The sequence below is a fragment of the Equus przewalskii genome, chromosome 7, assembly GCF_037783145.1.
Source record: "Equus przewalskii isolate Varuska chromosome 7, EquPr2, whole genome shotgun sequence".
Classification (NCBI taxonomy): domain Eukaryota; kingdom Metazoa; phylum Chordata; class Mammalia; order Perissodactyla; family Equidae; genus Equus; species Equus przewalskii.
In genome coordinates this window covers 2,747,232-2,762,101 of record NC_091837.1, presented here as the reverse complement: position 1 = coordinate 2,762,101, position 14,870 = coordinate 2,747,232, and the positions used below count along the sequence as shown (strand labels likewise).

The 14,870-nt window shown below is 54.3% G+C and overlaps 1 protein-coding gene across 1 annotated transcript in view; it reads right to left on the bottom strand.

Annotated features, from left to right (window-relative positions):
- Positions 1-14,870, bottom strand: part of BCR (BCR activator of RhoGEF and GTPase) — a 123,363-nt gene that overhangs the window by 56,465 nt on the left and 52,028 nt on the right. The window contains exon 2 of the mRNA XM_070628186.1: positions 4,373-4,554. Coding sequence (XP_070484287.1) covers positions 4,373-4,554 — 182 coding nt within the window. The remainder of the gene's footprint in view (positions 1-4,372; positions 4,555-14,870) is intronic.

The window sequence follows — 14,870 nt, the reverse complement described above, 5'->3', positions numbered from 1 at the left end:
CATAAAAGCGAATGAACTTGTGGCTGCTCAGATAAAAACATGAGTCAGGAGTCACAATTTCTGTCCCATGGACACAACTATTGACCAGATGTCCTAAGTGCGGGATGGCCAGTGGCAAAGCTATAAAGCAGGCCTGTTTGTCTTCAAACACTCCGGAGCCGGCTTTCAGTTCCCTTGTAAAAATGCAAAATTGACTTCTGAGCAGGAGTCATCAATTGAATATACACACTTACTTTGGCTTCCTCCTGGAAAAACATAAAACAAAAACAACCCAAAGCGTCCACAGGCCCTGCTGGCCACCTGCCGAGGAGGCAAGAGCAGCAGCTCAACACAGGTGGGCACAGGCTTTCCGGACCTTACGAGCCCACAGGAGGCTCCTGGCTGGAGGGCTGGCCCAGCTCCTCCTCTTGCTGAAGGGCCCTGAATGTGAGAAGGTGGGGGCTGCGGTCGTGTTGGCCATGTCTCTGGGCCTGCCCCTTGCTGGCATCTTGGGGACAGGGTCCTTGTGGAGAGCAGAGAAAGTTACAGAGCATGTCACACAGCGTGGAGCCCGGTGAGCAGGGGCCGCTCGACAATGTCCATTCCCCTCTCTGTGCCTCGATGTCCCCCATGAACAAACAGGTGGGAAGTTGCCAGGACCCTCGAGGACCCCAGGAAAGACTGACCATGTTGAGCCGGGAGATCGCAAGCCCCACCTCCCCTGACCCCAGGATGGTAGCTGAGGATGAGGCCCAGACCCTTACCCTGCTCCCTGACACTGCTGAGGGAAGGTCACTCACTAGCCAGCAGCTCCGGCCCCAGCCTCCCAGGAGCATCCAGGACACCGCCTTGCTTCCTTTGGGCCAGCGGTGCCAGCTCTGCCCTCCCAGGGGAGAGGGGCAGTGGTCATGCTCAGAGCCTGCTCTTCTTCCCGGCGCCTCCTCATCCTGCATTGCAGAGATGGAGGATGTGTGCCCTGGGGGCAGCCTGCCTTCTCCTGGGGCTTCTGTCCCTGTCTGGGTCTCCACAGTCATTGTTCAAGAGGGAAATGCAGACAGCTTGGTCAAGATGGGCAGGAACCTCTGAGAAGGCCCAGGGATGGAGAATGCCACGGACTCTCAGGGTGGGGAGGGAGCATCGGGCACCAGGATCCACCCCGTGTGGCTGCCTGAGTCCTTCCCACAGCGCCCCAGGCAAGAGGGTACCGGCCTCTGCTGACCCCCTACCCACTCCTGGGGGCGGGTGTTCCCAGAGCAGACCTGCAATCCAGGAGTCCACTGAGCCCCAGCACTGCTGTGGAGTTCCTCCCAATAGCCTCACGGCCCAAAGGGCTCAAGCTTGGCACCAGAGCATGAGCCCCCTAGGGTGGCAGGGAAAGGAGGGGGATAAGCAGGGATCCCCTCCCCTAACTGGCTGGGATCAGGCACCTCTGGCCTCAAGACCACCATGTTCCCTCTGGGCGCAATAAAGTGACAGCCGCGTCTTCTTCAAACCAGAAATCAAAAAGGAAGGAAGATGGTCTCAGTGCACAGCTGGCATGGAAGCCGGAGAGTCGGAGCTGTGCCGTGTCTGGGGCAGTGGGGGTGCCCGCCCTGCAGCTCCAGGCACCCAGCCAGAGGGCAGCTAGCCCTGCTCCGATCAAATTCCCATCTTTCCATCTCCTCTCCACCGGGATGGCTACCATCAAAAAAGCAGAAGACAACAAGTGCTGGTGAGGAGGTGGAGGACCTGGAACCCTGTGCACTAACTGGTGGGGATGTCAGATGGTGCAGCTGCTGTGGAAGACAGTAGAGGTTCCTCAAAGCATTAAAAATAGAACTACCACATGACCCAGCGTTTCTACTTCTGGGCATACACCCCAAAGAACTGAAAGCAGGGTCTCAAAGCGATATTTGTGCACCCACGTTCACAGCAGCACTATTCACAATGGCTTCAAGGTGGAAGCAACGCCAGTGTCCATTGGTCAGTGAAAGGATTGCCAAGATGTGGTCTAAACACACAATGGAATAACAGTCAGCCTTAAAAAGGAAGGAAATTCTGCAATATGCTAGAACATGGATGAATCTGGAGGACATGCTCAGTGAAAGAAGCCAGTCACAAAAAGACAAATACAAACCTGAGGTACTGAGAGCAGCCAAAATCAGGGAGAGAAAGCAGAATTATGGGTGCCAGGGACTGGGAAGGGAGAACGGAGAGTCAGTGTTTAATAAGTGCAGAGTTTCAGATTTACGAGACGAAAAGAGTTATGGGGATGGATGGTGGTGACGGCTACACAACAAGGTGAATGTATTTAATGCCACTGAACTGTACACTTAAAAGTGGTAAATGTTATCTTATGTGTACTTTAACACAATAAAAAAAGGAAAAGAAAAATTCCCAGCTCACCCAGAGGCCTCCTGACACCTGTTCTGGGCCAGGTGGCCCGCCCGGTGTTGGAGACCCCAGCCCAGGAAGTACACATGTGCAGACTCTTGCTGTGCGTGTAACATGAGAAATGTCTACGGGCTCCCACGGGGGCTGAAGGAGGGAGCGGGGACCAGGATCTGGAGAGGCGCCACAGCAGACGAACCCCTGGTCTGGGGGCTAAAAGACGAGGGCAGAACTCCAAGTCAGTGTAGATGAGGGTCTGAGGGCAGGAGCCGGGTGGGGCTGGGGTCACAGAAGGGCAGATCAGCCTCCTCGACGGGCCTGAAGGTGGAGCAAGATGGTGCCAGGTGAAGACAGCCCTCAGAGATGATGGATGGACAGAAACGAGCTGTCCTAAGTTCAGGATTCAGCCTACTTATTCAAGGCCGTAAGGACCCTTGTCTGTACTAAACCACACTAGGGAAGCAAGAAGTGAGGAGGTGCACCAAGAAAGGCAAGGTAGTGAGGGAAGGAGTGTCAGCTGAGGAATCGAGAAGGCTTCAAATGTGGTAGCTGTGTGGCCTCGAACAAGTTACTTCGCCTCTCTGAACTTCCACTCCCCAATCTGTAAAACAGTGAAACTGGACGTTGGGTAAGAAGCCATGCAAGGCAGGTATGTGTCACACACTGGCTTCCCCTCCCATCCTCCTGTTTTAGAACGAGAAGACTGCCCAGCCCCAGGGTCTTTAGAAATCACAAAAGCATAAATAAAGCATAAAATCCTCAGCTCAGGCGCCAGCCCAGTGGAGAAGGAACCACAGCAAAAAGATAGTGCTTCCTACAGCCACAGGGAAAAGCAGGATCTTCTCTCGTTTTTTGTTGTTGTTGTTGTTGTTGTTTTTGGGTTATTTTTGAGGAAGATTAGTCCTGAGCTAACATCCACTGATCCTCCTCTTTTTGCTGAGGAAGACTGGCCCTGAGCTAACATCCGTGCCCATCTTCCTCCACTTTATATGTGGGACGCCTACCACAGCATGGCTTGCCAAGAGGTGCCATGTCCGCACCCGGGATCCAAACCGGCGAACCTCAGGCTGCCGAAGCGGAACGTGCTAACTTAACCGCTGCGTCATCGGGCCAGCCTCCCCCCTCTTATTTTTAAAACCAGGGTGGAAATCACCCAGAAACAAGCTACGCAGAAGAGGGAAGGTATCTGTCATCGGGGAAAAAGGACCAGAAAGACAGAGGTGCCCCGGGGACAGTGATCTTCGCAGCCCAAGAAGGTAGGAACCTGAGAGGCCAAGGGGATGCCCTTGTCCCAACTGCAGGGGCTTCATGTCTGGGCCCCTCCCAAGCCATGGGACGGCTGAGAGCAGTGAGGTCGCTGTGCCAGGCTGCGCTGGCATGCCAGCCCTGCCACAACCCAGGGCTACCTGCCCATGAGAGAGGGGCCAAACCCGGGGCTTCTCCGAGGGTGCAGCAGGGCGTCTGTGGAATGTGCCACAACACACTGACCACGTGACCTGGGGGCCTCGGTTGCATGTCTGCAAAGTGGAGGTGACAGAAGGATCGTTAACGACAATGAGACCTTGAGGGAAAGGCCCTGGTCAAATGGATGGTCATCGTCAGCACACCATTTGGTAAAAGGGAGCAAGCACACGGCATGGGGCGTAGGGCCAGGAGCCGGGGCACCACCCAGCTCGCAACACTGCTGGGGCGCCCACCGCAGGTCCCGCTGGCTCAGACGGTGGCTTTCAGCTCGCACTGCCTGATTCCTCCACGCTCAGCTGGCAGAGTTCCGCCATCTCCCGGCTCAACGCACATGGCAGGTGGTCTCCAGACCAGCAGGTGCCCCAGGTGGAGGGACAAGGAAGGTGGTTTTAGTGACTCCACCTTCCAACCATTGGCTGCTCCACCGCCTACTTGCTCCCTGCCCCTGAGCACTCCAGCGGCTGTGCTTCAGAGAGCCTCTGGGACGAGGAGGTGGCTCCGAGCTGAGCCCAGCCCCGTCTCACACCCGGCCCACCCGCCCGCTCGCGTGCTGACTCACTGCTTTGGTGGACTCCAGGGCTCCTGAGGCCAGCGCATCCCGGCTGCCCCTGCCCTTGCTGCTGAGGTGGGGCGAGGAGGAAGGCGAGTCATCGATGTACGGCAGCCCCTCCTGGTGCCGGCGCTGCTCCTCGGCCCGGTCCGCCACGCAGCCGTACCCGGGGGACGTTCCGAATGACGCATCTGTGTGTGCAGAGAAGCAGCCAGTGTTAGAGATGGGGAGGCAGGCTGGAGGGCCGTCTGCCCAGGAGCGTCCACGCCCCACCTGTCCCAGCTGAGCTGTCATCTGTAGGCATTGAACAAGGACCTCAGGTATGCCGGCCTCACCTTCACAACCGACTGACAAAAGACCACAGGGCGAGGATGGGACGAAACAGCGGCTCACCCCCCAGACAATGTGAGGTGGGCTTTGAATGCTGTCTGGGGTACGTCTGCCCTTGTCCCAGGAGTGCGCCTCAGTTGGTGTCCTGCTGTCAGGGACGGTCTTTGTGTGCCTGTCTGTGGGGATCTGATGGGCCAGGAGCCTGAGCCAGCACGCTGGTCCAGGTGCAACCGTGGCCACCGTGAGCAGCGCCCCAGGTCTGCCAGGCCCACTCCAGGGAACGGGTGCTGCAGCCCCTCCCCTCGCCCCTCCACTGACTCTCAGCCCACCTCCCAGCTGCTCTGGCAAAACCCCAGACCACCTTTACCCCAGTCTGAGTGTCCCTGTGAGGACAGAGTGGCTTAACCTACAACAGGCTCCCTGCAGCTCAGGACTTTCTAGTGACAGAGAGTACCGCCATCCTAAAGGCACCTGAAGACAGTCACTGTCTTCCCGCCTGGCTAAACTGCAAAGCCCACAGCCCTCGGCCTCTCTGTAGCTCTGTTCTCAGAATTACTCTAATCTAACGGACCCCTCACCAGGAAAGCAACCCACAAGGGCCCAGCCTGCTCCGAGCCTCACGGGAGGTCACTTCTTGACCCCTTCCAAAGGGCGCTGCACGGCCCTCGGGATTTCCCAGAGGTCATCCCGACTGAGTTACATCAATCGGGTTACGTCACTTTCACCACGACTCACCTGCAAGCAGCCCTGCCCAAACACCACCGCAGGTGGCCTCTACAGAGCGCACTTGTGGTTCACAACAACTTCCGCCACCAAGCACACTCATGCTGGGCTCAGGTTCTGGGTGCTGGTGGCACCCAGACCACCTAGGTCAGGTGGGCACAGGGCCACCCTTGAGCTTCCAGAGCCAACCCGGCAATCCTGGAGGGGGACTTTTTCAGTTCTTTGCACGTGGCAGCCGAGAAGAGCTGCAGTTGGAGTGACTGGGCATGGACCACAGGCTACGACCGGCCGCTAGTGCGGGTACAACTCTTCTGCCACACTGCGGGAGCCCACAGATGGCCAAGGTCCCAGCTTCCTCACATAATTCTGCCTCTCCCAGCTTCTCCACTTCTGTCCCAACAGGTCATATGCTCTCTAACAAGTGTCCTTAGCCCTGGCTACAAGTCAGCATCACTTGCAGAGCTTCAAAAACATATTGTAGCTGGGCCCAACACAGACCAACCAAATCAAATGCTCAGAGAGTCCTGGGCCCTGGTGGCTGAAAAGGCTGCCGGGGGGTTCCAGCAGGCAGCCAGGGCTGAGACCCGCTGTGCTACCCTGACCGGGCACATGGTCCTGTGCTCGCTGCCATGCTGACCCACACTGTGTCCCTGGTGTCTGCACACAAAGGCCAGGCTGGGTCCTGCCTGTGTGTGTGTCCACAGGAGGGTCCCAGTCCAGGTTAGTGGTGGGTTGAGAGTAGGAAACAGGGTGGGAGGACCCCGAGAAATGGGTGGGCTCCTACTGAGTCCCCCAACAAGCTGTACAGAGATGCCCTAGTCTCAACCCAAAGGACATTGAGGGGGCTCCAGGTACCAAGATCACTGTGCTGGTTATCAATGCTCAGTCCCCAAGCATTTGGGTTTGGGTTTGAGCAACTGGCCTCTGGGTTTTGCACCGTCCTTGCAGGACAGACAGAGGCCAGGGTCACGCTGCCTCCTCCTCCCGAGGTTTTGCAAAGGCACTAAACTAGCCCTTGCCCAGCATCCCTGAGGATGGCTGGGGAAGGTGCAAATGCATCAAAAACACAAAACCCTGTTCACACAGAACCCCAACCTGCACTCCACCCCCAAAACAGGTCTGACTTCAGCTTCCATTTCTTTTCAGTGAATCACAGATTTTTTTTTTAATAAAATAAACACAGAGGGTTTCTTGTCCAGTCAGCACCCACAATATGAACCCCACGTCACAGCAGCCCCAACTGGTAACCTGCCCACCACGGGAGCTGCTTCCAAAGGCAGAGGGCCCCTCCCTCCCCCGACACCACCTCTTTCACCAGCTCCCTGACTCTGCTCCCCACTCCTCCTCTGGGCCCAGCTTTTACATTAGCTCAGAATTATCAGTGTCCATATGTCCCTTTAATAACCTTTAAACTGTTTGTTTTTAAATAACAATCTTCTACAAAGTGAACGTATTCTTCATCACCTGGAAGTGTGCCCTTTATCCGAGCACTGCCGCCTGATTTCCAGGCCCGCGACTACACTGAGCTCACCTCCAAGGTCAAATCGACTCCGAATGACTCCTCAGTAAGAACTTCAGGGGGAGATCAGGCTGGGCTCACTCCAGAGGAAATGCAAGATTTCACGTTTGCGGAACAACATCCTGCTAAAAGCCGGTGCAAAATCAGTGCCCAATGAGGATCCGCCAGCCAGTGTCAAGTGGGGCCACTGACTCTGATGGAGACACTTCACCTCCACCAGGTGAAACTGAGGACCAGGACGCAGCCAGATGCCACAGCAATTACAAACGTCCAGACAACTGGAAATGCAGCCACTTCCCACTCTGCATACATCTCCCCAGACTGATGTCTGAATAACTGATGCTTTTAAATCTGGGGTCCAGATGGCCGGTCACCCCTGCTGCATTCCACCTGAGGGCTTCAGCCCACGGTCCCAGCTAATCCAGATGCGGCACCTCTCATTTCGCTGAATCCCCCAGCCTGCTCCAATGCAAATGCGATGGGGGGCAGGGAGGAAAGCCCTCGATTTCCTTATCTCCCATTCTAACCGGCACACAGGGACCCACCTTCCTCTCACTCTGCGGTTCTTTGCACCTGAGCTCCCCACACCACACAAAGGCCCCCTCCGAGTGAGCATAAAGCACATTATTTGGGAATTTTGAAAGCCGTCATCTTCCAGGAACCAGAGCAAAGTGAGAGAAAGGCTTTACTCTCCCCTCCTCTACCAGGAACATCCAGTGGAAAAACCTTTCTGGTCCTCATCACCTGGGGCAGGACTGGGGACCTGGTGGCTGCAGCAGCTGGGCACTTCCTGCAAAGCTCCACCCAAAGCTGAAACCAAAACACTGGAAGGCAGAGGGTGTGGGCCTGGGATCCCAGGGCTAATAGGAGGCTCAGGGAGGGAGGGCAGATGAAGTGAACAGCTAACCAGAGGGAGGGAGTGGAGAGGGAGGAGGAGAGAAAGGCCCAGTCAGCTCGCTCAGGGATCCTGAGCTGATGGCCCAGCTCAGGATCCCCGAGCCATCAGCGGAGGCTTAGTGTGGAACAGGGAAGTGCACAGTGAAATTGGGAACGTCCTCCTCTCCAGGCAAGTTGGCTTAGCCGCCCCAATGCCAGCACTCTGCAAGTCTAAAATGTGCTCTTTGATGCAAGAAAAAAAAAAGCAGGAGGACTAAGTCCCAGGAGGGGGTCCTAGTCAGTGTCCAGGTCACGTCCCCTTCTTACACCTCAAGGACAACACTGGTTTAAAAAAAATCCTTAAAAAAAATCAAACACAGCTCAACAACAAAAAATCAAACAACCCGATCAAAAAATGGGCATGGGACATGAACATACACTTCTCCAAAGATATACGGATTGCCAATGGGCACATGAAAATACGCTCATCATCACTGATCATCAGAGAAATGCAAATCAAAACTACACTAAGATATCACCTTACACCTGTTAGAATGGCAAAAATGACCGAAACAAAGCGACAAATGTTGGAGAGGTTGTGGAGAAAAAGGAACCCTCATACACTGTTGGTGGGAATGCAAACTGGTGCAGCCACTATGGAAAACAGTATGGAGATTCCTCAAAAAATTAAAAATAGAAATACCTTATGACCCAGCCATCCCACTACTGGACATCTATCCAAAGAACTTGAAATCAGCAATTCCAAAAGTCCCACTCACCCCTACGTTCATTGCAGCATTATTTACAATAGCCAAGATGTGGAAGCAACCTAAGTGCCCATCAACTGATGATTGGATAAAGAAGATGTGGTACATATATATACAATGGAATAGTCCTCAGCCATAAAAAAGGATAAAATCGTCCCATTCACAACAACATGGATGGACCTTGAAGGTATTATGTTAAGTGAAATAAGCCAGATAGAGAAAGACGAACTCTGTATGACTCCACTATAGGTGCAAGTTAAACATATAGACAAAGAGAACTGATTGGTGGTTACCAGGGAAAAGGGGGAGGAGGTGGGGGGAGGACACAAAGGGTGAAGTGATGTACCTACAACATGACTGACAATAATGTACAACTGAAATTTCACAAGGTTGTAAACTATCACAATCTTAACAAAAAGTTAAAAAAAAAAGTGAAATCTATAATAAAAAAAATCTAACACAGAATTACTATATGATCCAGCAAGTCCACTTCTGGGTACACACACAAAAAAGAATTGAAAGCAGGGACTTGAACAGGTATTTACGCACCCGTGTTCACAGCAGCACTATTCACAATGTCTACAAGGTGGAAGCAACCCAAGTGTTCATCCATGGATGACCGGATAAACAAAATGTGGTAGAGACATACAATGGAGTATTACTCAGCCCTAAAAAGGGAATAAATCCTGACATATGCTACAACGTGGATGAACCTTGAAGGCATAATGCTCAGTGAAATACACCAGCCACAAAACGACAAATTGACTGTGTAAGTCCACTTATAAGAGGTCCCTAGAGTCACATGATTCATAGAGACAAGACAATAGAATGGTGGGTACCAGGGGCTGGGGGAAGGGGAACAGGGAGTTATTGTTTAATGGGGACAGGGTTTCAGTTTGGGAAGATAAAAAGTTCTGAAGAGGGATGGTGGTGATGGTTGCACAAAATGTGAATGTACTTAACACCACTGAACTGTACGCTTAAAAATGATTAAAACAGTCCATTTTATGTTAGGCTCACTGAACCATACACGCAAATTCCTAAGGAACCTCCCAGCCAGTAGCAGTGCTTGGATGACTGTAACGTGGGGTTTGAGGGGGGCTTTCCTTAATCACCCGCAGCCCCCTGCAACCACATCCAAAATAAACATGAAATCAGCATAGAATTGAAACTCCCAGGTGGTGTGCTGCCAGAGTTGATGAGAGTGGGCTGGGTGATGGGTCCCTGGGCTTCACTATATTCTTCTACCTGTGTATTTGTTTAATAAAAAGAACAATAAAGGAAAGCCTTGCGTGTCTGTAAACGTAGCCTCAAGAGGCACCCCTGGCGTCACACTGCCCGAATGACCAGTCAAACTGGCACAGCCACTGTTTCCAGCACCACACGCAGGGTTCTGAGCCATCCCTCTTTTCTTACAGACTGTACACATCCCCCTTTCCGGGCCACTTCCCTGCCCACCCACATTATCCCTATCCAGGCTGTATGAGATTCCTGCCAGCCGATTTTCTGAGGTTCAGAGGGGAATCTGGTCAATCACAGATCACACGCAATTCTCAAGCAGGACCCGCCACCCTCAGTGATAAGTGCGCAGCGCATGCCTGCAGCCACTGTAGCCCCTGCTCTCAGGGAGCCTGTCAGTTCCCATCTGCCCTCAGACCAGCCTCAGTCCTGACAGCCCCTCAAGGGGCTCCCAGCAACTTCAACACTCTCCTCCCCATTTTTACTTCTGCAAGCCAGGGAGCGAGAGTCTCCGTCCGAGGCCCCTCCCGGCCCTGCTGGGACCCCTGCTGCAGGGGCTCTCCTCCTGGACCCGCTGTGCCTGGAGGGTCCCCCGCTCCTGCCTTCGGCTGCTGTGCTGCCACCAGAGGTGTGGGGCTCCAGGATCCCAGCTCTTGTCCACCCTCGGGCCAACGTGCCCCAGGGTGACCCTGGAGCAGGCCATCAGGAGGAACAAAGGTTATGCCCTCAGCCCTCCCTGCTCAGAAGAGACAAGGGGACAGCTGGAACTGAACAGGGGAGTGAGTCGCTGGTAAACACGTACCAGGGTCGAGAGGAATGGAGAAGGGACAGAGGGAACCTGGGTGGGGTGGCAGGAACTCGATCACGCGGAAAGACCACAGGCAGGTGGTCTCCTATCCCTGTTTACACTGTCAGCCAGTGGCTGGGCTGCATTTATTTACAAAGGTAAAAGCAGATCAAACGCCATCTTCCTTCCGGTGGCTCGGCCAGCTGCAGTGGGAGGTCCCTGCGGCGGCGGGCACGGAGCCCCCACCCATCATATCTGCAGAGCCCTCCCTCCCTCTTCTCCCAGCCCTGCGCCCTCTCCTGGGTGGCAGTGGTGGTGCTGTGCAGTGCTCACGTCCTTGGGGGGAGTCCTGCCAGGGAGGCCTGGCCCCTCTGGGAGAGGCTCACAAAACTGAGGCTGGGACTCAGAGGTCCAGGTCTCAGCAAAGAGCCCACAGGTTCCACAGGTCATAGGGGGCTCTGGACCCCAGGCTCATCCACAGCCTTGAGCCTTCCTCCCGCCACGCTGTGCACTGAGAGTGGAGTCTACCCATGGGATGGGCCGAGGGTCCTGAGGCTCGCTGTTCAAGCCTGGCTCCTTTACTTTGTAGCAGAACCCCGAGTACAGTCAGGGTACCTGTGGTGCTTCAGGGAAATAAGTTTCCCAAACAGTGGAAAAGCCTCAAATCTTTGATATGTATTTAACAAAAGACCCCCCAAAATACCCACTACCCTTTGCTGGGCACTTCCTCTGGGCTGTGCACCCACACACGTCATCTCCTCGAATCCTTCCTGCTCCCTTAGTGGGCAGGAACTGAGTCTCTGAGAGAAACAGGTGGAGCCTGACTACGCCCAGGTCCACCTGTGTCACCTGCCAACTCGCTCACTTTCCAAACACATTCCAAAGAGAAGACATTTCTAAAAGGCTGAGCTGGTAACCATATGACCCAGCAATTCCTTACCTAGGTATACAACCAAAAAAAGTGAAAACAGGTGTTCAAATCAAAATGCACTGGAATGTTCAAGCAGCATTATTCACAAGAGCCAAAAGGTAAAACCACCCAGCTGTCCATCAACTGACAAGTGGATTAAGAAGTTGTGGTATATCCATACAACGGTCTATTATTCAGCCTTAAAAAGGAATGAAGTACCAATACATCCTACACATGGATGAACCTCCAAAACATGATGCCAAGTGGAGAAGGCAGTCACAAAAGACCACGTATTGTCTGATTCCATTTATTTGAAATGTCCAGAATAGGCACATCCACAGAGACAGACAGTAGATACTTAATGAGGACGGGGTTTCCTCGTGAGGTGACAAAAATATTTTAGAACTAAATTGAGGTGGTAGTTGTACAACACTGTGAACGTGCTAAACGCTGCAGAGCTGTTCACTTTAAAATGTTTAGTTTTATGTTACGTAATTTCACCTTTAAAACAAAAAAACCCCCACCGACCTGTTTTTCTCTCTTAAACACGGAGCCCAGAACATAACCCAGCTGCTTCCTGAAGACCAAGGGCATCATTCCGGACAGACGTCAGTACCGCCTGGCCCCAGAGCCCAGGGCCACCGTGGGCAGTGAGAGGCTGCCGCACTTTCTGAGATAGCTGGTTGGTTTGGGTGGGTTGTCTGCGTTCTCCTCCACCATCAGGCTGGCAGCTGCCCCTTCTGGCATCTACATCAAGTGGGTCAAAGTTCTTTGTAAACGGGATGTCCCCCATGCAGTTAGCCACTGCACCTGGGCAAGAGGCCTGTCGTCACAGCCCTTGTGGGAGAAGCAGGGGCAGACAGAGCACCCCAGGACCCGGGACCTCTCAGCCCTCTGGCTGCCACCCTGACAATGACATCACCAGGCCAGCACGGAAAGCCCCAGCTGTCTGGGCAGGGGGAGGTCACGGTCCAGACCAGCGTGTGCCGCACAGAAAGCCCCAAGGCTAGTCATGTTCCCTGACAGGCTATAAAATGCCAGTTGGGAAGGGCCTGAGCCTGCCCTGCTAATGCCCTGACGCCTCAGCTCTCCAGGCAGCCCCAGGGGCCCTCTCGAGGCTGCGCCTTATTGGAAGAGACAGGCCGAGCGATACAATAGCTCTCACAGGTCTTCCCACTTGGGGTCTGGGTTCCAGCCGGCTGAAGCCTGAATCACCAGGAGGCCAGCTTTGCCAGTGACTGTTAGCACTAAAGACTGTGTGTCCCTAGTATGGGCAGATGAGGACCCACGACCAGCATAAAGGACCTTCTTCTGTCTCCAAGGACCCACCTGTGCCTAAAGCTCTTAGATCCTGGAGGAGGGAAAGATAATTTATGGTCTGGGCCTGGGCCCAGCTGTTGCCAGGGCGGGGCAGGCAGAGGCTGGAACACCAGCTGGGAAGAGCTGCAGCCCTTGGCCATGGGATGATGTAATTCTTCTTCTTCAGCACCACCATGACTCTGCAACAACAGGGTTCAGAAAGATTTCCTGGAGGCAGTTTGATTCCAGACAATCCAACTAATGTATTTACTGAGCACCCAATATTCAGCCAAGATGCACAGCACCCCTAATACATGCGGAACATCGTGCTGGGTACAGGATGGCGAGCACCACAGACCCAGCCCCTGCCCTTGGCAACTGGCAGAATCCCAGGAGGCACGTGATGTGTGCATCACAGCAAGGCCACAACGAAGGACAGCCGCACCCTCAGGCAAGAGAGCCGAGACTGTCTTCCCAAGGCAGTGACCACAAAGCCAGGGCCTAACGGAGCGAGAGAGGCAGACAATGGCACCCTCTGGAACACAAAGGCGAGGACGCTGTAGTGGGCTGAATGGTGGCCCTAAAAAGATATGTCCACATCCTAACCCTTGGAACCGGGAATGGGACCTAATTTGGAAAAAGGGTCGTTGCAGACGTAATTAAGCAAAGACTTGAGGGGCCAGCCCCATGGCCGAGTGGTTAAGTTCGTGCGCTCCGCTTCAGCGGCCTGGGGTTTCGCCGGTTGGGATCCTGGGCACAGACATAGCACCGCTCGTCAGGCCATGCTGAGGCGGCATCCCACAGAGCGCCACTAGAAGGATCCACAACTAAAAATATACAACTATGTACCAGGAGGCTTTGGGGAGAAAAGGGAAAAATAAAATCTTAAAAAAAAAAAAAAAAAAGACCTTGAGACGAGCTCACCCTGGATTATCCAATGGACCCTAAATTGAAGGACAAGTGTCCTTATATGAGACAGAAGAGGAGAAGACACAGAGAGAAGAGGACAAAGCTGTGTGAAGACGGAGGCAGAGACTGCAATGATGCGGCCACAAGCCAAGGAAGGCATGAGGCCACCAGGAGCTGGAAGCGGCAAGGAAGGATTTTCCCCTGGAGCCCCCGGAGAGAGGGGGGCCCTGCCCACCCCTTGACTTTGGACTTTTGCCTCCAGAACTGTGAGAGAATACGTTTCTGTTGCTTTAAGTCACTGAGTGCACGGTCATTTGTTACGGCAGCCACTGGAGAGCGACACAGACGCTGCCCGTGGCCTGAAAGTGCTGCCACAGAGTCAGAGGAGAGACAGCCTGGCCCTGGGCACAACCCGGAACGGTTCGTGGGGCTGAGGTCTGTGTGAGACAGAAAAGAGCCTTCGACCAGCAGACGGGCTGCAGGGACGCCCCGCAGGGGGAGCCAGGTCAAGTCAACTGCAGGACCCCCCTGGGGTTTTCAAACGCAGAAAGGCTGGGAAAGACGATATGCTGGGAATAAGACGAGAGGCGGAAGGAGTAATTCTGTGGAGAGCCTTGGGCTGCAGGCCAAGGACTGGGGCTTGATTTAGGGGGTACTGGGGGCCACAGAGGTCTGGAACAAGAGGAGGGCCCCGGGGTACACAGGGGCAGGTGACTCTCTGGGGGTGGTGCTGCAGGTGGGACTGCGCCAGAGGCTTCTGGGATGGTTACTCCACAAGAACGGGTAGGAGGCCTAGCCTGGGTGGGGACAGTGGGAATGGACACCTGGGACAATGAGCATACAATGAATATGGCCAGACGGAGGGGACGCGGATGGAGAGAAGAGGAAGCGCAAAGGTGAGGCTGTGTTCCCAGCACCCGAGGCCAAGACCTGGCAGCAGGGAACTGGCCAGCAGACTTGGCTGGAGCGGGCAAGGCGGCGAAGGTGGGCAGTGCCTTCAAGAGAGGATGGCACCAAGGGCAGGACTGTGGTCTGGGAGTGGCATGGGAAGTGAGGCAGGAAAGGGATCGCAGAGTCCCTCAATGCCAGCAAAGGCACTTGCCAGGATCTGGGCTGTGGTCACCACACAGTTGCACGTCCTCCCCTCT